Source organism: Phlebotomus argentipes, unplaced genomic scaffold, assembly GCF_947086385.1.
Source record: "Phlebotomus argentipes unplaced genomic scaffold, Phlebotomus argentipes genome assembly contig_39, whole genome shotgun sequence".
Classification (NCBI taxonomy): Eukaryota; Metazoa; Arthropoda; class Insecta; order Diptera; family Psychodidae; genus Phlebotomus; species Phlebotomus argentipes.
In genome coordinates, this window is record NW_026776182.1 from 771,232 (window position 1) to 797,856 (window position 26,625).

The 26,625-nt window shown below is 40.5% G+C and overlaps 2 protein-coding genes across 2 annotated transcripts; both read left to right on the forward strand.

Moving 5' to 3' along the window:
• Positions 1 to 1,992: 1,992 nt before the first annotated feature.
• Positions 1,993 to 6,309, forward strand: LOC132263841 (uncharacterized protein K02A2.6-like). The gene has a single exon (XM_059763836.1). It carries the CDS (start codon positions 1,993 to 1,995, stop codon positions 6,307 to 6,309), a length of 4,317 nt encoding a protein of 1,438 aa, XP_059619819.1.
• Positions 6,310 to 8,302: 1,993 nt separating this feature from the next.
• Positions 8,303 to 17,379, forward strand: LOC132263842 (doublesex- and mab-3-related transcription factor A2). The gene is made up of 7 exons (XM_059763837.1): positions 8,303 to 8,615; positions 9,118 to 9,219; positions 9,275 to 9,491; positions 10,549 to 10,623; positions 15,676 to 16,210; positions 17,023 to 17,025; positions 17,070 to 17,379. Exons 1-7 carry the CDS (start codon positions 8,469 to 8,471, stop codon positions 17,377 to 17,379), a joined length of 1,389 nt encoding a protein of 462 aa, XP_059619820.1. The 5' UTR covers positions 8,303 to 8,468.
• The last annotated feature ends 9,246 nt before the right edge of the window (positions 17,380 to 26,625 follow it).

Sequence of the window (26,625 nt, forward strand, 5' to 3'; positions counted from 1 at the left end):
TGTTTATTAAATGTAACTCTTCGGAGCCATATGTTTATAAACATTACACACACCACGATTCCCTAAGACCTCTACGGGACGGTTTTGTGATCTGTTCGCAATGCGCGGAGTCATTATCTGGCGCGCGCGGGGAGGGAAAGATTGCGGAGACAGGGAGAATTATGGTGTGCATACGGTGCAATTCCTAATGAATTATAGTTCCAAACTCTGAGCAAGTCAGCTTCTTCTATCCTGAAGAATAATTTCAATATTTATGTTAGAACAAATGGACGGTTTTACAATTGCGCGTGACACGATTTTCGAAAGATTCTACGGAATTCTTTGTCTAATTAAATGTGAGGGAAAAACTGGGAAATTCCTGTCTTCCAGAGAGAGAGAGAGACTGAATCATCTTCCCCAACCATTCACAGCGAGGTGTGAAAAATTCACATGAATTACATTAAGTGAATCAATTAATTCCCATTTTGATTTGCACACACTTTGCAATTTTCCCTGCGGCATTTGTGCTTAAGTGCATAAGTGGAAAAGAACATATCGAACTTTGCGGAAATTGATTGGAAAATTTATCTAGCATTCACAACTTCTGTGAGAAATCATTCTCAAACTGAAAAACAGTTGAGGAAAATAGTTGCGAGTGAATTTTTCCCACTAAATTTCCCATAGCGGCGCAACTTTGACCCACTTTTTCTCAATCGCGTCTTTAGCCCCTAAAAATTTACTTTCAATCAATTTAAAATTGAATCTCGGCTCTGCATCACAAATTCTCCGTTGCCCTGACCGTGAAATTGTGATTAATTTCGCTCAAGTTTACGGTTAATCTTTTGAATCTCTTCTTCTCTTCTCTGTTTTGAGAACGATTTGTGTGAATTTGAATTGTAGTGAATCAACTGCCCGGCAGAGAACGACACTGAAGCCGTTGGGGTTAAACTGGTTTGAGTCTCGTCTGACGGGATTATCCGCACTTCTATGCGGATTATATATTGCATTGTGATAAATTTGATTCACAATCTTCGGCACTTCGACACATTTTTTGCACTTTTTTTTCATTGCATTTAGAAATAGAAATGAGAAACACTTCAATTAAATTATCTTTCCAAGGGAAGAATTTACACAAGATTGCCATAATTTCTGATCTTAGAAGCTCAAGTTTGATTGTAAAATTTCTGTGATTAAATCTTCATAAAGTCTACAAGAATTTCATTAATTTAACTGATTGAATTATTTTCACAAGGCGATTTTTGAGGATAATTAACGGTCACAATCAAATATTTAAATATTTGAATGAAGTAAACACAAAAAATTATTTTTTTCCAAGCAAAATTGCAAAATATTCATATTTTTATTAAAATAATAATAAACTGATTGAAATTTTTATATTAAATAATCAAATTTTGAAAAAAAAATCCTGAAATAATCAAGAAATTATTGGAATTTTTGGTATGAAAAAATCAAAATTTGAACAGAAATCCGAAAACAATAAAAAAAACGATTGAAATTTGCATTAAATAATCAAAATTTGAATAAAAATCAAGTAATAATCAAGAAATTATTGAAATTTGTATGAAAAAAGTCAAAATTTGAATAAAAATTTACGAAATAATAAAAACTGATTGAAATTTTTCATATTAAATTATCAAAAGTTGAATAAAAATCACGAAATAATAAAAAAGAAATTATTGAAATGTTGGATGGCGCTGCTCCAAAGGGCGCCAAAACCCGAGGAACCACGACCTCTAGGTTCCGGGCTCTCATCGGGAGCCTATATAAGCGAGATGTTTCCCGCTCTCGCTCTCTTATTTCTTCTTCTTAACCTATTGGATTGTAATGAACGTGTGAATTAAATAGTCAGTAGAAAATCGCGAGTTATCTCAATAATTAAGTGCCATCTCTCGTGCTCTACCACTCGGACCACTCGGCGAAGAGATCTGGGATCATCTAACTCCCTGAAATCCCCAGGTATTTATCTTCCCGCCACAACATCTGGCGAACGAGATGGCTGACGAATCTGCTGCCAGCTTCCTCAAGGCAATTGAGAATCTCATCGAGCGGAAACTCGCCGAGAAATCACCTGACGCACCACGTGCTGCCGCATGCTCGACTCCCGCACCTGAAGTCGAGGCTCTAGCTCGTGCCATCACGCCATTTACGCACTCACCGGACCAGAATCTGACCTTCGAGACATGGTTCAGCCGCTACAAGTCGACATTCCTGGAAGACGGGAAGAATCTGGATGAAGCGGCGCGAGTCAGACTTCTGCTACGGCGATTGGACGGTGCAGCGTATGCTCGATACGCTAACCTTCTCCGGCCTCGAGATCCCGCCGAGATCTCGTTTGAAGAGAATGTCCGGAGACTTTCTCGACTCTTCGGGAAAGGCGAATCGCTCTTCAGCATGCGGAGAAAGTGCCTCCAATACACCATGGACGAGGCTGATGATTGGGGCAACCACGGTGGCCTCATCAACAGTCTATGCGAGGACTTCCAAATCAGTGCCTGCACTCCGGACCAATTCAAGGCTCTCATGTTCTGCATCAGCATCCGGAGTGACCGCCACATCTCCGTACGCGAGCAATTGCTGGCGAAATTGGAGACGGACTCAGAGAAGATCAACGTCGACTTCCTCATCGACGAGGCCCGTCGCTTATCCAACGTGAAGAAGGATGCTCGTCTCGATATCGTCCCGGCCGCGTCTGTGAGTGTCGTGAGTGTGAAGAAGAACCATGCGAATCATGGTAAGAGGGATCATCCTCCGCGGCCCTGCTTCCTGTGCGGTGCTATGCATTTCGTGAGGGACTGCAATCACCGTGAGACGAAGTGCCAGGATTGTGGCCAAATTGGCCACAAGACGGGGTACTGCCCACCTGCTCAGTCTTCCTCCGGGAAGCCCAAGGCACAGCGCGGAAGGAAGAACATCGCCAAGAAGAGGAAGAATCAGCAAGCCCGCGCTAACGCCATACACGCAGAACGGTATCGTGGTCGACGATACCTCACTCCTGTGGTCAACGGTCAGCCGCTCTTGTTCCAGCTCGACAGCGCTGCCGATGTCTCTGTCATGACCAGAGACGCCTGGGAGAAGATTGGCAAGCCGGCGCTTCAAGAAGCCTCACTCACTGTCCGCGATGCTCAGGCCAATCGCATCCAGGTGCTTGGACAGTTTGAGGCTACTATCCGATTCCACGGCAAAGAGATCCAGCGGCGATGCCTCGTATCGCCCAGCGCTCACGATAATCTCTTTGGGATTGAATGGATGGATGCTTTTGGGCTCTGGGATGTCGCGCCTAGTGCCTATTGCAACGCAATTCACCGGGACTTCGACAGCAAGGCGGCTATTCGGGAACTCCAGACGTCATTCCCGATCGTCTTCAGTCCACAGATGGGCCTGTGCACGAAAGCCACAGCAACGATTCATCTGAAGGCCAACGTCATCCCAGTGTTCCGCCCAAAGCGTCCAGTGGCGTTCCACATGACATCAGTCATCGATGAAGAGCTCCAGCGCCTCCAAGCCTCGGGGATTATATCCCCCACGGAGTTCTCTTCCTGGGCAGCGCCTATCGTGGTGGCTCGGAAGTCCAATGGGAGTATTCGGATTTGTGCAGATTACTCTACTGGGCTGAATGAGTCAGTCGAGGCCAACAGTCATCCGATTCCTGATCCGGATAGCCTGTTCGCTCAGCTATCTGAGAAATGCGTCTTCAGTCACGTGGATTTATCGGACGCATATCTGCAGATACCTGTTGATGAGGAGTCCCGAAAACTCCTGACCATCAACACACCACGAGGCCTCTTCCACTTCAACCGTCTTCCACCTGGCATTCGCAGTGCGCCTGGAATCTTCCAAAGCATCGTTGAGAAAATGCTGCACGGCATCCCTGATGTCATCTCATACTTCGACGATATTTGCATTGCCAGCGCGAGCCCAGAGGAACACATCGCCACACTCAAAGCTGTCTTCGAGAGGCTGAGGGAGTACAACTTCCGCGTGAAACTTGAGAAATGTAAGTTCTTCGCATCTTCTATCAAGTTTCTTGGAATCATTGCAGATAAGGATGGTCTCAGACCTGATCCCGGCAATACGGAAGCCATACGCCGTATGCCACCCCCAAAGAATATCCAACAGCTTCGCAGCTATTTGGGGGCTCTGCAATTTTGGGGGAAGTTTATTCAGTCCATGAGCGATCTGCGCATACCCATGGATCAGTTGCTGAAACAGGGAGCGCGTTGGAAATGGACGCGAGAGTGCCAGCGATCCTTCGAGAAATTCAAGGAGATTCTCGGATCGCAGCTCCTCCTCATGCACTACAACCCCCGGCTCCCTATCTACGTCGCCTCCGATGCCTCGTCCTATGCGATCGGTTGCGTGGCATATCATCAACTGCAGGACGGCTCACTAAAGGCCTTCTATCACGCATCACGACGCCTCACGGACACTGAGACGAGGTACAGCCAAATTGAGAAGGAAGGACTCGGAATTATCTTCGCCGTCAAGAAGTTACATCGCTTCATTTACGGGCGCCGATTCACCCTTTTGACTGACCACAAGCCGCTGGTCTCAATCTTCGGAAGTCAGAAGGGCATTCCAGTCCACACGGCCAACAGACTGCAGAGATGGGCTCTAATCCTGATGGGGTATGACTTTGAGATAAAGTTCACCTCCACGGATTCATTTGGACACGCCGACGTGCTCTCGAGGCTGATATCTGAGCAACCGCCACAGGATGAAGAAGTCATCATTGCACAGATCAGCCTGGATGAACATCTTGACGACATCGCATTCCAAGATGTCGCCCAACATCTTCCGGTGACCCTGAAGATGATCAGGAAGGCGATTGAGACATCCTCCACGTTGCAGGAAGTCATAAAATTCATCAGAGACGGCTGGCCACCCTCTGCAGCCCACATAAAGTCCAGGGAAGTGTCTAAATTGTGGAAGATACGCGATGCTCTCTCCCTAATTCGAGGTGTTGTCTTTTACAGGGAACGGCTGGTGGTGCCGGAGAAGTATCGCGCCAAGATCCTCGAACAACTCCACGAGGCACATCCTGGAATGAGTCGCATGAAGTCCTTTGCCCGTGGCTACGTATACTGGCCCAGCATCGATGCGGACATCGAAGCCAAAGTTCGAGGATGCACAAATTGCGCCACCACAGCCAAATCCCCTGTAAAGACACACCTCGCATCGTGGCCGCTCTCATCGCGGCCCTGGCAGCGCATACACATCGACTATGCGAAGCACAAAAACGAGAACTACCTTCTGGTAATCGACTCCTTCTCAAAGTGGCCAGAAGTGTTCAAGGTCTCGTCCACAACCACGGCCATGACAACATCCAAGCTCCGGGAAGTCTTTGCTCGTCACGGCAACGCAGAAACAATTGTTAGTGACAACGGCACACCCTTCATCAGCGCGGAATTCAAGAAGTTCTGCGATAGCCGAGGCATTAAACACCTGACGACAGCACCTTATTCACCTGCCAGCAATGGCCAGTGTGAACGTCTTGTGGATACTCTGAAGAGGTCTTTGGAGAAACAATGCGCTATACCGGTTGATGAGGCCTTGCTGAGATTCCTGGCGAGTTATCGGTTCACGCCTAACGAAAACTGCCCCGAAGGAAAGTCTCCGGCGGAGATAATCTACTCTCGAAAGGCCAGGACAGTTTTTGATCTGCTCAAGGAACAGCCCGATGACCCAATAACACGCAATGAGAGCATGGAGCAGGCCTACAATAGACGATTCGGAACAAAGAATCGCCAATTTCGCAAGGGGGAGGAGATTTATGTGAAGCGATATGCTCAAGGCGGCGTGCAATTCACTTGGACGCCTGGAAACATCATCGAGCCGAGAGGATCGGTGATGTACAATCTGCGCCTGAACAACGGCCTCATTATCCGCGCACACGCCAACCAATTGCGCCACCGCTGCTCTTCTGATGGGCATCCACCATCATCAACGCTGTCGCTACCCTCAGCACCTGATGGGCCGAGCATCGCTCCAGATGAACCTCTTCCGGGACCATCACGACATCCGACTCCTGCTGATGATCCACTCGAAACACCCACATCGAGTGAGACACCATTTTCGACGCCAGCTGAGACTTCAGACGGCACAGCGGATGAAACTCCCACTACCCCTTCTCGCTCTAGTGGAAGTATCATTGAGATCTCCGATGACGTAACCAGTGGGATAACAGACACGGAATCTCCCCAGCGTCCGCTTCCCGGAACGCCGGTTTACCGCCGCCACCGTCGCAGCCGACAAGAGGTTAATCCCGTGCGTCTTAGCAGCCGTTTCGACGAGGCACCCGCCGATTCCTGAAGGGGGGAGGTGTTGGATGGCGCTGCTCCAAAGGGCGCCAAAACCCGAGGAACCACGACCTCTAGGTTCCGGGCTCTCATCGGGAGCCTATATAAGCGAGATGTTTCCCGCTCTCGCTCTCTTATTTCTTCTTCTTAACCTATTGGATTGTAATGAACGTGTGAATTAAATAGTCAGTAGAAAATCGCGAGTTATCTCAATAATTAAGTGCCATCTCTCGTGCTCTACCACTCGGACCACTCGGCGAAGAGATCTGGGATCATCTAACTCCCTGAAATCCCCAGGTATTTATCTTCCCGCCACAACATGAAATTTGTATGCAAAATTAAAATCTGAATCAAAATCACAAAATGATCAAATAATAATTGATTTTCTTGAATGAAATAAATCAAAATTGAATAAAAACCACGAAATAATCAAGAAATGATTTAATATTCACAAAGTTAATGGTCTTTAATTATTATTATTGATTATTTCTGCGAATGAAAAACTCTCAAATCACAAGATTTGTTGAGCTTCAATATCTATGTAGCGTTTTCTCGGCTCAAACTTCTCTCACTGCGCTTCCTGTCGTGCAAAGAGGGAATTTTGCTCGGCCGAGAAGTTGCCAAGATTGAGATTTAGATAGTCCAAGAATATATAGAAAGGACTCTTCTCTGTTCTTCTTCTTCTGCCTTTGATTAAAATAAGACCACAAAAGCAATCTACAATGCAATTGTGCCAAACTTTTTCTTTCAACGGATCTCAAATGAAAATATCTATGTAACGTTTATGTAAAATTGTATACAATTCTCGAGTGATGTTGGCAAGAGCTCCGCCTTCTTGTGGGAACGGCTTCGGCGAAAAGGGACGGAGAGATGCTGGAAAATATAACACAATTCCCACAGTTACACTTTTCATTTGTCTGACGCTCACGATTGGTCAAAAGCGAATGTAAATTTACAGTGTTTATTTTCGGCATCACTCAATTATTGCTGACTATGAAGGAAGATTATTAAAATCGCGGATTAATTATACTGTTTCCGAAGAAAAATACACATTTTGATCCTTTATAATGCATTTTGGGGAGGAAAAATGCACGACAAATATAATAAATTTCTCCTGAATTTGAATGTTCTTGAACTTTGAGGGGTTGTTAGGGAAGTTTTGACGATTCCGTGAAGATGACAAGAATCTTTTAATGGGCTTCTATACCTTGTATGGCGTGCAAAAGTTCCCTCAGCATCCCCATTAAGTTGAACTAAAAGTGATATGTGTGTTCATTTTCCCAGAGAACCGCACAAGTTTTATGTTTCTCCACTTTTTTGGGTTTGCAAAAAGAGACGGAGTTGAAGGCTGCATGAAAGTGAGTTGGAAGTGGAAATTCGCGTGAGAAAGAGAGAAAGAGAGAGAGAAAAGCGCGCGCGAAATGGAGTTGAAAGGGCATTTTGAAACGGCGCACAGTAACAATTTGGCGTGAAATTGCTCTGGGGGCGGAAAGTGGGGTGAATTGCGCGATTCCCATCCGCGTCTCAACCACCCCAAATTCATCCCTGGACCACCACGCGCGCGAACATACATCACAATGCCGAAGAGATGAGTCTCTCTCTCTCTCTCGCACGCACGCGAAATTTGCACACTGTGACTCAATTGTTCACCCCCTCCGAGGCCGCCCCTGCACATTTTCCACCCTCGTGCCGTCTCTGTCCCACCACCACCCTGACAATGGTGAAAATTTTGTGGCAAGTCTGCGGAATGGACAGTGTTTACAATGGAAATCTCACCTATTCGTGATACAGTTGTGTTGCCAGTGCGATGGGAGTATTTCACGCACACATAGCCGCCGCCGCCCATTCAACTTTATATACAATTACTCTGTGTAGCGTTGTACACACAGCATCCAGTGTAATGTTTCCCACTTGAGGATTTCGGATGGATTTGGTTGGCTCTTGGCTTCGGAATATGGTTACGGCATCGCTGAATATACTTTTTGATTCAGTTACATTCTGCACTCTGCGGACGGTGGCTGTTCCTTAATTGTGTGCTCTGTGCTCTCCTCGCCATCCCACTCGAGTCCCTGAACACTCCCTTGCGCTCCTCAGTGGCTCGGTTGGCAAGTTATGTGACTCTTTGTCCAGTGATAACTGAAGAATAGCCGCTTGAAATTGAATCAGTGCACAATGAGTTTACCAAATGGAGTTGACATGACGAACTTGATGTCTCAGCATCCCGTTCTGGGCGCCCTGCCGCCCTCGTTCTTCCTCAGGGCAGCCTCAGAACGCTACCAAAGGACCCCAAAGTGCGCCAGATGCCGCAATCATGGAGTGGTAATTTCCCTCTTTTCCCCAAATTGTGAAACCGTCGCTGTATTTTTATGCTACTGAGTGATTGAATTCTAGCAATATTACGGTGTTAATGTGATAATTCAACATATTTCTTTACAATGTCTTTTTTGTCTTGTGGTGAAGAAAGAAAGAAAGAAAAAAAAACCCACCCACAAATGGTAATTTAATCTGAGTGAGATTATTCACAATTACCGAGTGCCCAAGAGAGGAAAAAGCTCTCTAGAGAACGGCTTTAGTGGGAGGGTTTTTCTTTCAGAAATTACCCTCTTTTGAGCTGCTTTTTTTTCTACACCTCGATTGTCAGTAATTATAAAATTGCGCACGAAATGAAATAACAAGCAATTTGCAACCCTTTTGCGTCTCCTTTCGCTCTCTTCCTCAGGGCGGGAGAAATGGTTCTTTGTGTGCTTCAAATGTTCCCACATTTTAGGGACACAGTTTTATATGTTTTCTCACCACTTCTTTGCTGTGCCACTTTCCGCAGGTGAGCGCTCTGAAGGGCCACAAGAGATACTGCCGATGGCGGGATTGTGTGTGCGCGAAATGCACATTGATTGCTGAACGACAGCGTGTTATGGCAGCACAGGTAATTGGGAGGATATCTATGAGTAACTCCCTGGAGATCCTTGCGAAATTGATAGAATAAATCGTTGAATAAGGTTGCACTGCGGAGACAACAGGCGCAGGAGGAGAACGAGGCTCGTGAACTAGGTTTACTCTACACTGTGCCAAATCCCAATTCTGCCGCCTCAGACAAAATGCCACATTCTCAAGACAACATGAGAAGTGCAAGTTCGCCGTCGAGAAAGGAGAGTTCCCGGAATCAGAGAAATTCCTCGTTCAACAACAATGATTCTCGTAAGTTTTTTTTTCCAGCATTTTACTCATTGAATTGTTGTCGAAATTAGACTAATTTTTCCCCAAAACACCCTCTTATCGTTCATTAAATTGATGAAATTGATAATATTGGTCATTTTCAATTATTTTCTACAATTTTCAGTTGATTTTATTGGTTAGTTATTAAAAGATTAACGGAAATATGCAGAGTTAATGGATGAACTGAAGATATTTAAGTACAAAAAAGGCGGTTTCTGATAATTTTCTTTGTGATTTTTTCTTGGACAGTTTGCAAAAAGCAACTTTGAACATTTTTCTTATAATTTATAAGATTTACAACTACAATGATGGCAATTTTCTACTTGTTTTTCCCAATAGATTTCATAATTCGACTGATTTTTCATATAATTTCATTGATTTTTGGAATTATTTGTTAATATTTTATTTTTTCACATTCTATATTTTTCACCATACAAATTGAAAGTGAATTTAAGAATGAAAAAAAAACTTTAAAAGCACAGGAAAAATATCCATTCGTTTGAATTTCTGAACTAATTGCAAATAAATGTAATTAAATATTCAATAATTCTAATATTTCTTCTTCCAATTTCATCAAATGTCTTTCAATAGTCGCCAGAATAAAAATGTTCAATGAAAACTATCAAAAATTGAATTTTGAAAGGCGAATTTTGATAGTTTTCGAGGAATCCGTCGACATATATTTGCTATAACTAATTAAATATCGTGAAATCTGCATTCAAAATCTCTCGCTTGACCTTTATTGTATGGAAAATGCGTCACTTTTCGCTGTCGAATGGCTACCTTGGCGTGTGATAGTGTGAAATTTAACAAAAATTCTCTATTTGCGGATATTATTAGACGATGAGAAATGTTTCTGTTAATACTTGCTCAAGTCAACAATCATTTGCATATGCTCACAATTTACAACATTTTTATTCAATGATGGCTTTTCAATGGGTCATTGCAAAGCAAATTTTGAGGAATTTCAAACAGAAAAAATGCGAAGGAGCAAAAAAAAATGCCCATTTTTAATCACTTTATTCTCACACTTTCCCAGAAATTGATCTCGTGAGATCCACGCGTTTGTCGTCATCTTACTCGCCGGAAAACACGGAGAACGACGGAAGTCCTGGTAAGTGAGTTGAACAATCTCAAAGTACTGTTGATCTTTTATTAGTTGAACGCATGTTTCCATTCATTTTGCCATTGTGCGTTCGCGAGCAAATTGTGGTTCAACTTCTTCCATTGTTGATAATTATAATATGCGACTACTTGTGCTGAAATATGGGATGAAAAGAGGTTCTCGAGAGTGGCGGAGAAAAGCGTGAAAATACACTTTGGTTTCTTCAAGTTGTTTCAGCTCACGCTATTAAAATATACACAGGGTGACTTTTAGCAAAGTCTCCTTTGAGAGCATTTCATACTACCTTTTCTCAATTTACCCGAAAAATCAACCCCTTTTCTGGATTTCACCGATAAATCTTGGGCGCTTTTGGTTAAAAATAATTTCCAGTATTGTTCTAATTGAGGCAATTATGCTGTGCTCAAGTGAAAATGGGAGAAAGGATGAAATATATTGTGAATGAGGTACAATATAATGAATTGAATACATATGATTTACTGGATACTTGAAATCATCCATTGAAATTTATTTTGTCTGCGTCGGGGTGGAAAATGCCAAGGGGGAGACAATATGGCCTCAATCTGTACACTTCCCCAATTCCTCTGCAGAATCTTCAACACTTCAGTCTCTTCTGAGCGTCTTTAAATGCATTTTTCATCGCTTTTTAGTCTTTTTCAACTCTTTCTCACACTCAATTCAAACTTATCTCAATATATAATCTAAGTTTTGCCTTCAGAAAATGCTTTGAAACATTCTTACTAAATTGTGAGGTTATGAATACGACTTAAAACATCCTTCTTGGGCTAATTTAGATCCTTACGATCCTAATAAAACCTGGAAATGAGTAAATATAGTGAATCTCTGAATGTTTAACCGCGGAAGAAACTAAACAAAGAAACATTCTTCTAGCCTGAATTTAGATTTTTTGAGGTTATGATTGACTTTCAAGTACTTTCTTACTATTGAAATTTAATCAATCCGAAGATTTTTGTGCACAAATACTCAGTTTTGCCAAGAAAAAGCGAAATATTCTTAGATTAACCAGGATTTAATTGTTTTGAGGGTTATTTAATCACCAAAGTCTGTTCCAAATCAATCACATAACCTATAAAAAGCAGTCAAATTCGTTGTAATTGAAGATTTTGCTGTACACCACTTCCCGCCATAATATCTACCCCTTGGAAGATGTGAAAGGCATCGTTGAGCCGTGGCTGGTGAAGCCATTAGGGTTTGACTCTCTGGCCACAGCATCTCGTGCATCAGCAGAGAGAGGATTCTGTATTGATCAGAGATTTTGTACAATGATTGTGGGAGCATTTCAGGGAAAAGCATCAGATATTTATTCTCAAGTATCGTTTAGAAATGTTGAAGAGCCTCTATTCAGCGAACGCATAGGGTGTTTTATAAAGACCACAACATACATTGCTGATGAATACACACACGAATTGGGGCGGCTATTGGAAGGCCCTTTACTTGAGGAAAAGCCCACCAAACTCTTCATCCTCTCATCCCACTAACGACTTTGCATTTTGCTGGCGGAATTCCTTCAATGACCTCACTTGATGCTTCCACTTGAATGGAATGCAAATTTTTGTGTTGTGTGAAATTCTGTATTCTGTCAAAATGTACATCCAAATCATCATTTTATCAATCTTTTTTCCGTCCTTTCTCGTGCGTTGCGCTTTTGATCCTGGGTTTTATTTGTGAAAAGAAACGCCACACTCGAAAGAGAATTCCAAATTTCCTTCCAAATTTCTGCGAATTGAGCACAATATAATTGATTTCATGGAAGTTTCCTTGAGAGGCAGCAAAAGTGTATGCGAAGAGAGTTTTCGCAAAACCACATCCCTTTTCCACACCCTCATGCGATCATGAAATAAATAAAAACCCTCTCGAAAGTGTTGTGCATTGTCAAAGACAGAATTTTGCCAACAAAAGAGTCACAATTAAAATTAAATTCACTCTCGTGACAATTCCTCTAAAGTCTCCCAAGTCAAAGTTGAAGGTTTTTCTTTTGAAAATCTCCCCCGAAAAGTTTAAGGGTATTTGATTATAATTGATATAAAGAGACACATAAAGCAATTCTAACAATACCCAAAATGGGAAGATGTTATGTAAAAGACTGGAGAAGAAATATGGCCATTGTATTGTTTGTCTTGTGGAAAATTCTCGCTTAGTTTCCGCCTCTATTAATACACCTTTGAAGTGTATTCTGTTGCTGAGACGCGATATAAAAGATTTTCCCGTGGAAAATGTCCACACGAGCACACAAAGAAGAGGGCAGAAAGTTTAAAGTTTCTCCATTCCCTCAATGGATTTTCGTGGCTTAATCGCCAGATGAATATTCTTGGTGAAAAGTTTCAATGATGTCACCAGCACTAGAATGCTAATAAATTTCATAGAATTACATCTGCAGATGTTTTAAATACAATTTTGGGTACATAATAGACACGCCGTATCTCTATTATGGACGAGATAATATGCCGAATGCCTTTCCCATCCTCTCGCTCCGGGTCATTTCTGTATGGATTCTGGCCGCCGGAATAGAAGGGGGAAATGCTTATTATTCACGCAAGTGCTCACGGTTAAAATGATCTCTTTTGTATTTAGTTAAATCGGCAAATAATTGATTTTTGAGCTCACGAGGGAGGAATTTCTCTCCATGTGCATAGAAATAGAAGTGAAACTCTGTCGGATTTAATATTCTGCGTGTCGAGATCATAAAATATAGCATTGTGAATAATAACATCGAGAATCTCAATTCACGAAGTGATTCTCAGTCAAATAAGGGATGTTAAAAATGTGTTAGGTTGCTTTTAAACATTCATTGCTATTCTGAGTCACACATCGACGGGTGAATCGAAAACTGTGAAAAATCAACGCCCTTTACTTTCTCCTAAGAAAACCGTTTTAAACTGTCAGATTTCCAGAATTTTTTTAAACGTTTGTTCCTAAAAGACTTACAATTAAAAAATTGTCTATTTTTTCTTATTTTTTCATTGCAGAACTTTGAAAAAATTAATATGAGTACTAAAAATTGATTTTTTTCAGAACATGTTTGGATAAAATACACTCAAAAGCTATTAAACTTCGATTTTTGGACATTATTTTTTGTTTATCTATTAACTTTATATAATAATTAACATTTTATCAAAATATTAGCGGGATTTTGAATTAAAATTCGGAAATTAACGCACAATTTTCAATTCACTCTCCTAAAAAAAAATTGTAATTCTGACTTTTTTCATAGTTTTCTATTTATCCGTCAACGTATGACGATCGTGTTAACAAATCGACCACTTCTGTTAAGAATTTCACCACTTGTGTTATTTACAATTCTAGTTCTCACATGTTAAATCAATTTCTACCGCCTAAATATGAATCAATTTTGTAAAATTTTACCATTTTCCTTCTCTAACACAAAGTATAATGGCCTAAAACTCTCTAAAACTGTTTTAGCGGGACAATCAAGGGCAGTTTTTCGTGATTCATTTGGTATCTTAAGCTTTTACATGTTTGAAGTTTAACATTTCTATGTTTTACTAGGAATTGCTCCATCAATTTGCTGAAGACGCACAATTGAGCTGAAATAATTACAAAATTTATATACAGCCTGGGCACTAATTATAGCTCCACTGTAGGTATCCAGAGTGTAGGTAGTCTGGGGCAAAAACAAAAAAAACCAAATATGATGTTTGATTGCCTATCCATAGCCAAAACAAAACCCCCAATATGAGGCCCCTCCGCTGGATCCTAGGGATTCTAGGGAACTTTATCACTTTCTGGCCTGGCACTAATTATAGATCCACTTGGGAAATTTCACTATATCTCAGCGAAAAAAAATTGGAAAATTCTGAAAATCATAAGGATCCTTCATTTTGAGCCCAGAAACCATTTACCGTCGCCACACCCCGCCTCGGTCCTCCGTGGACCCCACTGTTTAAGGTCTTTGCCTTGCATAACATGATCACCCAATATGGCTCCTCCGCATTGGGGCGGGGGGCGCAATGGCCATAAAATGCTTCACAGAGCTTGATTGAAGCCTTTAGAGCATAATTGGGATTTCTGACCCCGATACCCTTCCTGAATCCTGGCCTTAAGCACTTCTTCCAGGGTCTTTTTCTGCTTCTAAGAGCCCAAACCACCCCAACCCCCGGACCACCCCTAATGAAATGGGGCAAAAAGTTCTTCGGACACTTCTAGGAAACCCGTGGACCCTAGATCCGGGGATGGGTAGCGCCTCGGAGGGAGCGCCACACCGTGGAATGAGACCCAGTCGAAAACCACCTAAAATTGTATGGTTTTTCATTGAATTTCAACTGGCTCTCGTTCTACGTTAGGGCGCTCCCTCCGAGGCGCTACCCGCCCCCGGATCTAGGGTCCACGGGTTTCCTAGAAGTGTCCTAAGAAGTTTTCGCCCCATTTCATTGGGGGTGGTCCGGGGGTTGGGGTGGTTTGGGCTCTTAGAAGCAGAAAAAGACCCTGGAAGAAGTGCTTAAGGCCAGGATTCAAGGATGGTATCGGGGTCAGATAGCCCAATTATGCTCAAAAGGCTTCAGTCTTGCCCTATGAAGCAGTTTATGGGCATTGGGCCCCCCGCCCCATTGCGGAGGAGCCATTTTGGAATATCGTGTTATGCAAGGCAAAGACCTTAAATAGTGGGGTCCACGGAGGACCGAGGCGGGGTATGGCGACGGTAAATGGTTTCTGGGCTCAAAATGAAGGATCCTTATGATTTTCAGAATTTTCCGATTTTTTTTCGCTGAGATGTAGTGAAATTTCCCAAGTGGATCTATAATTAGTGCCAGGCCAGAAAGTGATAAAGTTCCCTAGAATCCCTAGGATCCAGCGGAGGGGTCTCATATTGGGGGTTTTGTTTTGGCTATGGATAGGCAATCAAACGCCATATTTGATATTTTTTGTTTTTGCCCCAGACTACCTACACCCTGGATACCTAGTGGAGCTATAATTAGTGCCCACGCTGTATAATGCCTTCTGCTGTTCCACTCGACTGAATCCCCATTTCACCTCCCAATTGGCCCTTTTCGACTTTCTCCGCAGGTCCAAAGCGCACGAGGATCTCGAATGAAACAGACAATGACAACGACACAGGCTCCGAATCATCTCCAAGTAGTCCCACAACTTGCCTCAAGGCGAATCCATTTTCTTTGCCCAGTCAACTGTCGCCGATTCAGAGGGGCGCCGCCAGTTCACCCGAGTCGGATCTCGATGTCGACTCAGCTCTCGAGAATGCCACTCCGGAGAATCTGAGTCTGAAGAAGGAGGACTCCACCTCGCCACCCCCCGGCGGCGCCCCCTGCTCCCTCGATAACCTCCACGCGCTGCGCTCCTTCACGGGCTCGCAGGGCTTCATCCCCTACCACCACCACCACCACCAGCAGTTCGTGCCGCAGGACGCGCTGGACGGCAGCAGCTCGCTGTCCAGCCAGTCCCGGTCGCCCGTGAACGTCCTGCTGCGGGTCTTCCCCAACAGGCGGCGCAGCGAAGTGGAGCAACTCCTGCACAGATTCCGCGGCGATGTTGTCCAGGCGATGGAGGCGATGCTGAACGGCGAGAATGCTCTGAATTCCATCTGGTGAGTACATTCTGCACATTACTTACACAGGAGACACACACGTGACCGAATGCACGCACGTGAATCATATTTTATGGATGGGGATTGTCGCGCTGTCATCCAGGGATGTGTTATTGGGGATTTCAACAAAGTTTCCATGATTAATCTTCGGGCAGGAATTTGTCACTCCTAAAAGGTCTCTCGTGGCTTGAAATTATAATTTTATTCATGGTTTGTCCGCATCAAGGGGGAGATAATATGGCTCTTTACACCACTTTCTGACATTTCCACAATTTGTCAGTTTTCTACCTCACATTTTCATACGATAATTAATGATTTTCTTCCGCTAAAATTGCGCTTTTGCGTGCTTTTCTTGATAATAATAAAAGAATTAAGATTAAATATTCATTAAAAATACTAAATAGAATCTTTCTGACTTAAAATCGCTGCTGTTTAGTGAAAAATTGAGGTTATGTTTGTCTTTATCTGTGTTTCTTGACATTCAGCTTCTAAAATCACGTTTTAATTGAGTAAAAATACGCAATTCTACCAATAAAGTGAAAATACTTTCAATTCAGATGCAAGAATTTTTCTTTAAAATGTTATTTAGTCAAAAATGAATCACATAACCTAGAAAAATATGTCAAAATTACGACTTAGATAAAAAATAATTTCTGAAAATCAAAATTGTGCATAAAATATTGCATAAATTGAAACACTTCCACTTCCTAAAACTTCCACTGATTTGTACACCACTTCTGTGCCATATTATCTCCCCCTTGATGTGCTCTGTCGTTAGGAAATGGGGTTGAATGTGTCCGCATTGGGATCAGGAAGTTTCTCACAAATTAAAATGCTGTCTTTTGGCGGTGATTTTCAGTGTTCCATCAGTGTCTCCGCCCTTTTCCGTGAAGTCCGCCTTCTCGCCCTTAATACCGCCGGCGGCGTTTGTGTCGGCCGCCGGTGGCCGGTATCCGTTCATGCCCCAGCAGCCGGTGGCCACCAAGCGCTTCCTGGCCGCTCCCTACTCAGGCACCGGCTACCTGTCCACGGTGATCCAGTCGGAGCCGCCGGAGCAGATTGAGTCGAACGGCTCGAGCGGAGCGACGAGCGGCGGCAGTTCCGGCGGCAACAGCGGAAGCAACGGTCGCGGCGGAACTCCGAGCGGCGGAAGCGAGAACCAGGAGTAGTTCCAAGTACAGTGAATGCCAGTATAATTCAACTCTTTTCCTCACTAAGCATAACCTCTTAAGAGTGTTGTATTTTATTATTAAGAAGGAATTTTCTTTTTCTCCACATTCCTCAAAGTAAACCCCAAAAGCGTAGCGCTTAGTTACCGATTGTAGAGAGAGAGAGAGAGAGATCCTTGCATCTCCTCAGAAGTAGTTGAAATTATAGCGTATGTATAATCCTTGAGGCAGTGTGTACAGTAATTGTGTATTTAGAGTTAATTCGTCAGAATAATTATGCTTTAATCATACAACAGGCATTATTGGAGGAGCTAATAAAAATGTGTAATGGATTGAAGATGGATTTCTGATTCACATTGTGCACCTTTGGTGGAATGGAATTGCATTTGATTCTGTTCAAATGACTTTCCCAGCGCGGGAAATTTATGCAGTGCGCTTCCCTTTCGACAAATATTACGATCAATTTTCTTCAATTTCATACTCACCCGCACATCCTCCGAACCATCTCGGAATAAACGAATTAATAAAGCAGCAATAAGTTTAAGGAGAGATGGATATAAAATATCACGAATTGTTGGAATTGAAAAGTGTCTAGATTGGAGATGAAGATTTTTCAGTAGCTTTCAACATTTGAATATCCCAGCGAACACAATTGATCCAAAATCAGCATGATTTTCAGCTTTTCGCCTCCGCAGAGTACGATTTTTGTGATTTTCTGCTGTGTTTTGAGCAGATAAAAGCACTTTTCTCAGCACATATAATGAGCATTCCTTAAAGTGTGCCTTAGAGCGATTACAGACTTGAGGATTACTCTCGAATCGACGGGAACTGGGATCAATCATTCGTGAACGAGCTTAGAGTGTGTAAAGGTTAGATCAGTGATAAGTCGTGATTGAACTGGCGCTAAACACACTCAGGAGTTATTCTTCTTTATCGACACTCGCGACAATTTTGCTTCGTATTTCGCTCTCAGTTGTCAATTAATTTGTTTATTTTATCAAAAAACGTGAAATTTTACAATAAAATTGCGAAAAATGGAAGGTTCGCAGAAGAATTTAATGATTTTAAGATTCCACGAAATTCGCTTGAGATCCGTCATTTTCTGCGTTGTGAGCTGTCAAATGATTCGGCGAATTTCGGTCGAGCGCGCTGCTGTCGGGAATTCCATAAATATTGGTTGAACCTTCGATATATCGAGGGATAACTCGTGTTTTATGGCTCTACTAGCTATTAGTCGTTCACACTCGTGCTTTTGCTTATCCTCCCGTGGATCACCCGGAAGTCTGTAATCGCTTTTACAGTTCTTTGGGTGACGTAAAGAACCAGTTGATAGACTGACAAGAGGCCTAAGAGTACATAATGTCATAAACATTTCTTAACTCTAATGGAATTCACGTTCTACAATTTGTACAAATACGACAAGCGACATCTACGATCTTGATCGTAGTACTAATAATTCCAATTATCACCGCTATTATCGTAAGTAATTCTCTCACTTTGAGCTGAAAGAAGCGCTTTTGTGAGCAGATCTTCGAGCAAGGTTAAATTCTCAGCTTAGTGTGTTCGTCGGGATCTGCACCCTGAAGGTTTCCCTTCAAACGTGAATTTCACATGATGTATTAAACACGAACAGGGCTCTAGAAATGCATCATCCTGTTCCTATGGCTTCAATCTAGTTCTCTCAATTCACAGCATTCTCAACTTTGCCCCGCAGTATATTATTTTCACATCCCTTTTTCATTTCAATGGAATTTTTGTGTGGTGAAAGGTCGGAGGGTGATTTTTGGCGTGTAACCCTATTTTTTTCCACCCACCCCGGCGCGTCTCTGCGCCTCTTTTGCCAGAGCTATTGTGTGGGACGAATGCCGAGCAAGCGATATGGCCTTTCTGCAAATTAAATGTGTGTACATCGCATTATATGGCGGAGAGAGAAATGTATTCTGTGTGTGTTGAGAGTGTTCCGGGAAGCCGCCGAGGAGGAGCGTGCCGAAAATATCTGCGGGTGACATTCTCAACACCATATGATTTTATTGGATGAGTTTTATATCAATGTGGCTACATATAGACAACCTTGCTTCTATGAATCCTCCCGACACTTATATTAAATGTGTATACAAATTATATTAGCATATATATTAATTCCCTTCTAATTCCATCGCCACCCCCACCCGCACTTTGGTCTGTCGCTATTGTGCCGCTGCGACGCTGCCAAGGGGGATGTGAATGAAAATATCAAACAGTGAATTTGTGGTGGAGACAACCTCTTCAAATAAATCGGAATCCATCCAGTGGAATTCCGAATGAATTGATTAAAACCGGATTAGTTAGATAATAGAATCCAATTTAGAATGTAGCGCAAAAGTATCCCGCGGGGTGTGGGTCAAGGGTCGCGCGGGGGTGCTTTGTCGAGAGGACATGGTGGAAAAATTTCATTAGTCGAATTCATGCGAAATTTTCGGTGTCTCTCCTTCTCCATTACTAATCATCCGATCATTTTCCATTTATTATTCAGACAATTCAGACCGAGCGATGAAAAAAGAGCGCCAAGGAAATTTAATTACGCCTTCGGTGTCAATTCATTTTCCATCGCATCGCGCAACACATTCAATACAATTTTCCTCATTCAGCCAAAGCAGACAGGAAAAAAAGAAGAAGAATTTGAATTATACACTTTTTTTTTCTTGCTGACTAAAGACAAATTATGAGATCAGTTTTCAATAAAACTTTACATTTTGTTTATTTTTGATTTCACCAAAAATCCAAGACATTTGTTTGGAATGTTCTTCAGAGAAGTCTCTTTGGAAGAGATGTTTATACTGTTCGTCGTTACAGCTAAAATTTATTACGTGAAAATACCAGAAGGAAAAGAAGACACCAAAGAATAATAGAGAATTTGGAGAAAAAACATTTGTACTCTACCTGCTTGGATATTTGCTTGACACATATTTAATTTTAGTACATAATTGACGAGTTGATCCGCGATCGTAATAAAAATTTACATTGACTTCAACAATGAGGATGTTGATGCCACAGACAAGAGTCATCAGAGGGGCTGACAAGTGGCAAGTATTTGGCCTTCTCATTGTTATCTTCCTGGCATTTGCCAATTCTCTATCAATTAGATTGAAAAACGAGATTCAGAGACACTTCCAGGACTTTGGCAGTGCTTAAAACATGCGTTTTCCTTGTTTTCTTCTCCTTTTTCGGAAGGTTCATGGATTTTTCCAACCGTCTAGAGTATCATAACCTCAAATTTAGGAGTTTTTAACCTACAAAAACGCAATATTTCCTTGTATAACCTTGCAAACTTACAGAGAAATCGTATATTTAAGAAATATTTGAAGTTTTCAGTGGATAATTTATTGTGTTTCAATTTTCAATCGCTCTTTTCGATGCATAGCGGAACATAACCTATAAATTACCTTGAGATTCCTGAAAGAAACTCATTTGGAATATTTTCAAGGCAAAAATTGACGAATATTAATCGAAAATGAGCTAAAAATTGCCATTTGAAAGTAGAAAATCAATCAAACAGTGTTTTAAATAGTCATTTTTGTATCCTGAAATTATATTTTAGAGGTTATGATCAATCAATAAGTGCAAATTATACTAGCTTAGACACAGAAATGAATGATTTAGGTGGTTATTTAGCAGCAAAATTTATCTTAAATTAATCACATAACCTAGAAAGATGTGAAAAACCATTCTTTTTCTCCGAATATTGCATTAAATTCCTTTTGAAAATGATTTTTGAATGCAATTTATTGAAAATATTCAAGCATTTCAATATCCAAATACTTTCACTGAGTTGTACACCACTTCTGACCATAATATCTTCCCCTTGATTGCAGGTTTTCTTACATTTTCTTCTAAAAGCGCAAACATCGTGAGTTGATAGCCTTTCGCGAGTGAAGCTGAAAATCCATTAAATGGTTGCATTGAAACTCTTTAGTTTTCCTCGTCAGTTGAGAGCAACTTGTGAAAAAATGTATATTTTACATAATTGAATATTTTTTGTCGGTGTCCACACGAAATGTTTGATTATTTGGTAAAATGTATTTATCTCTCACAGTTGTGACGATGATGACTTCTATGTGCGCGCATCATCGTTGAAAATTCAAGCAAATAATAGCCTAGAAGCAACATTTAAGAAAACCAAATACGATGCTTTTGTTACCTCCGTCTCTGCTTGGCCCTCTTGCAAGATTTGCCTGACAGAGAAAGATGCTGAGCCGGAGATTTTTTGTTTTTCGGGTGGAAAGAAAAAAACTTTGCCTACAGTGTGTCTATTTGCTTTCATTTTATAACAAAAAAATGTCAACCAAAGCAAATAACATTTTATTTTTATGTTATTTTAGATAGTATAAATAACTGTTGTTGCGTGCTCAAGGCAAAGTATCTTCGCGTGTTGAAATAGTCTTTCTCCGACCATTGCGCGATGTGTAATCGCAATTAATAGAAAAGATCCATGAATTTGAGAAATTCATCAATTACTTGCGCACATTTAGACTTATAATAACACACATCACTTCGTCAGTTTGCACACGCGTTGGGCAACAATCGAGCAAACAGGAGTTATTTAGGAGTTATTATTGAGCTCTTTTTTGCTGCTTTTCTTGGAGTGCTCGAAGAAGGAAGGAGGAAGAACACTTACACTTATACTTTCATTCTTCTATTCCTTCAAGTAAAATCGCTGTAAATATCCAAGAACACTCTTGGGTACAATAGAAACCATTGTTTGAACATAATTTTTCTCCTTCGACATGCACTGAAAGGAATCGCCTTTTTTATTCAACCTTATCATTCTTCTTGTAGTTTTGGGGCTGGCAAAAAATTCGATGGTCTGCTCAAGGGGAAAATATTGTGGCTAAAATCTGTACAACACTTCCACAATTTGTATGAGATATCTTTGACACTTTCCATGACTTCAGACTTCATGGATTGTTTATAGCAAGTCTAAAATCAACTAATAACTGGAATCTGACTAAAATCTAACCAAAATCTAACTAACAAGTTTAAAATTCACGTTTTCATACAATATTTTATGATTTTCTTCCCCTAAAAGTGTAATTCAGCGTATTTTTCTTGATTATAATCCTTTGAAAATACTTCTTTTTCATTACTAATTCAAAATCGCTACAGTTTAAATAAAAAATAATTGAGGTTATGTTTGACTCACGATTTACAAAGTGAAATAAAGTGAAAATAAATTCAGTTCAGGTGGTAAAATTTCTTCTTTTTGATGTGTATTTCAGTGTTAAATCAGTCACATAACCTAGAAAAAATCTCAAAATTACGACTTGAATAAATGTTTAATTTCTGAGAGTGAAATAATCAACAAAAAATCAAATTTGTGAGTCAAATATTGCATAAATTGGAACACTTTCACTTCCTTAAACTTCTTCTGAACTGTACACCACTTCTGTGCCATATTATCTCCCCCTTGGATCTATTTTATTTAAAAGAAAAATGTTCATTTGATATTCTCCATTATTATTATCTTCTGTAGTTGGTTTTAATTATAAGTTTAATCATACAGTTTGTTTGCCAACTGCAATCCCGTTTACCCATTCCAAATATCCTTTCCTTGATCCTTTCTTTAACTCTCCACTGCGATATAATGGTATCTTATTCCACAAATATTTTTTTTGCCTCGCTCCTCAAAGGTCTGTCTGGCGAGCATGTGTGTATTTCAATATCATTTTTATTGTGGTCTCTCTTCCATACAGTGCATGTTGATGGGAAAAGGATTGTAGTGGAACAATAAGTCCGTGAAATAGTTGTGGATTTCATTCCAAATAGAAGTGTGGTTATTGTATAAATTTTAATATAGATTTCAACCGCTTTCTGGGAGACTTCAGTGATACAATCAATGACAGGGAGATGAATTATTCCATTCACTTGAGCCACAATGAGATGGTCCAATAATCTTGGGAATTTGATCCCAATGAAATGGCAACTGAGGGAATGAAAAACGCACTTGAAAAAAGAAGGGGGTAAATATGATAAAAATAAATCCATAATTTTTCAGACATCCTCAAGCACCTGAATGATCATTGCTGAGCACGAAGCAGTGGAAGAGCAAACAGAAATCGAGAATGGTGATGATTTCAGGGAGAAATGTCACTGTTTCCGACCTGCATTTATAATAATGTATCATTTGTTGAAACAGCGGCATTTAACATCACTAAGTAAACAACCTTTGGAGCCAATATTGACACACTTTCAATGTGAAATATAAATTCCTGCTGGGAAAAGTCTTTAGATGATTCGGCATTTTGACTAAACAATCCTAAAAAAAATGTCTCTCAATTCAATCTCCAACACTTTTGGATGTTCTCGACCATTATTCGTCCTCTTTTTTGGGTTGTTCAGCGAGCGAATGAGAAAATAATATTTAAAATTCGCAACCATGTTGAATGGTTGCGAACAATGGCAAGCGAGAGGGTATATTCGGAATTTAGCCCCTCCTGTTGCCCATAAAACCACCCAGAGATGGTTTTGTGCAATCAAATTTCATATGTTATAACCTCTTCTCAATTCCACATGGAACATATAGTCAAATAGAGCTTTTGTTAATATGTGGAAAAAATATATAATAAAGGACGTAAAAATCGCATACTGTTTTATTCTTTTGTCTCCTCCACTGAATTTCCTATTGTTTCCGCCACAAAACCCAAGGGAAAATAAGTTTTTGAATTCATTTTCAGTAGCTGCTTGATTTATAATATTAATGGTTTCGATATAAAACGCTTTATTTGTTCACATATGAATGGCGATTGTCATCGATTATATCCTTGTTATTATACTATTTGTACTTTTTGAACAATGTGCGATTGAGGAAAGGGTCCATTGATTACACAATTGCTCGAACAAACCACACAATGGGGAGGCACTTTATTATTATTATGTTTTAAATAAATAGTTTTTGTCAATTGACTCCCTCTCTCTCTCTCTTTTCCTCTCGCCATTTCATTTTTGCTTCAGCTTTTTGTCGAGCTTACCAGCAAAAGGGTTCAACAATATCCAGTGACAGTTGAAAGAACACTTTTTGGCATTTAAATGTGACATTGATAGATCAGGAAAATGTGCAATAAATAAAGTTTTTTTTTTGCTTTATACGATATTTTCAACTCAGCCTCTTATTCAACATTTCCTAATGAATTTCTAGCCAGGATTTGGGCCGCGGTTGTGCGGAAGGATTGAACATATGTTAAAAAACGCGTAAACTGAGGTCAAAACCAAAAAAAATCAGGTTCAAATCGTCCGTACAAAAATCTCATTTGAAGTAAATTTCTTCTACTCTCAACTCACTGCACAGATATTAACTACAACAAGGATCAAATCCAGATTGTATCCTTGTTGATTAATTAAGATAAGAAGAAGAAAAATCCAAGAATCTAATCTACACTTGTGCTTGTGCTTGTTTTATTCTGATTGGCCGGAGTAAGACTGCAGCTGGGTCTTGAGATTAAGACCCGTGACGCCACAGAATATCCGTCTTATCGACTTTGGATACAAGGATTTGTGAGCGGATAAGTCTCAGAAGTTAAAAAGTTTTTTTGAAGAAATCGATAGATAACTTTGTTCGTCATACTTTTATACATATTTCTCTGTATTTTTAATGATATCTCGACTTCTAATTGAGACAACTTCATGATTTCAAAGCCAAATGAAAGGTTATGAAATTCTGAACATTTTCCATCCTAAAGTTTATCTCTTAATTCATAAAAATATTAAATTTTTCACAACCAAAGGTTTTTTTTACAAAAATATAATATCTTAATATTTTTTTCATTCTAACTCGACTTTGATAGTTCTAATATTATCCTTTTGTATGTTCTCACACAATCCCTTAATTTATCTTCATCCGACGGCTCTTGAGCACTCATCGCAGACAACATAAAATGCAAACTGCTTGAAAGTATCGAGTTTAAAGAGGAGGAATTAATGAATCCTTAAATGTTGTGCAATAACAATAACAATAAATAATCTCCTCGAGGGCTCAGCCGAAGGAATTGCCTCATTTTTCTGACATCCTCTCTTCAGACAACCTGTCAGAGCTGAAAAAGTTGCAGCTTTGGTCTTCTCACTTTTATTGTGTTCTTCAGCCAATAAAATACAGATTAGGCAGTGTTTTTTTTTTCTTTTTGCAAAACCCATGAAATGCAGTTGAAGGGGCGCTTCTCCACCCACTTTTCCCTGTGTCAAAGGGATACATTGAGATAGAGAGAAAGGGGGTGAATCAATTGAATTGAATTCTTTTCGCTCTCAAATGCGAATGTTTCTTGGTAGGAAATTTTGTGGAGTGACTAAAATGATTTGGATCTCTAAAGTGAGGGTGCAATTTCGAGGCAGAATTGCTTCATTTGATAAAAGATTTGGTACTTGAGAACAATTTAATACAGTTTATAGAGTGTTCACATTTCATGTTACATGATATCCTTCTTTCTATTTTTTTTTCTTACATCTTTTGCTACCTTTTTCACCCAGGAAAGATACACACACACAAACAGTTTAGCGAAAAAATATGCACTTCAAATTCACCCTCAAACATGGGCAGGAGAGAAAAAAAGACGTTTGACTCCCAATTATCTTTCTTCTTTTGCACTGTTTTTCACTTGTTCCTCGGGAGGGTTTTTGATACTCTAGCAAATCAATTTCAATTGCTGTATCACATTTCTCGACAGGAAGGAGAGAGAATTTGGCTCATTGAGTAGGTGGAAAGAAAATGTATAATGAAAAAAGTTCCACTGACAGGTTTGGAAAGAAAGTGTAGAAAAATTTGATTTATTTTTCTCTTTCCGGAGAATTGAAGCAGGCAAAAAAAAGCAAACTTTGTAGACAGTTTCACTGCGAAGCCACACAAAATACCAACAAATTTTCATTGAACTTGAGTTTTTTTACGATGATGAAGTGAGGGTAGAAGAAAATAAAAGTTATCTGGGAAAAACAGTGTTGATTTTTTTCCCCGTAAACATTCGGTAAATCTTCTAACTTCAGTTGCTACGCTTCTCATGTGCCTGGCGTTGTACAAACGTTGATGATTTGCAAGGGGTTGCTAATATTGGGGATGCAGTGTCACTTTTGGCTCGAGATGCGAATCTTCGGTTCATTTCCAGTGCATCGCAATGCTTTTATTTCGTGTAATTTTCATTTAATTCGTTTCATCGCTGACCAATTTCGTGGTTATTCTCGAAAAAAAAAGATATTTTATCATGTTGTTTCCTAAAAAAAATTATTTAT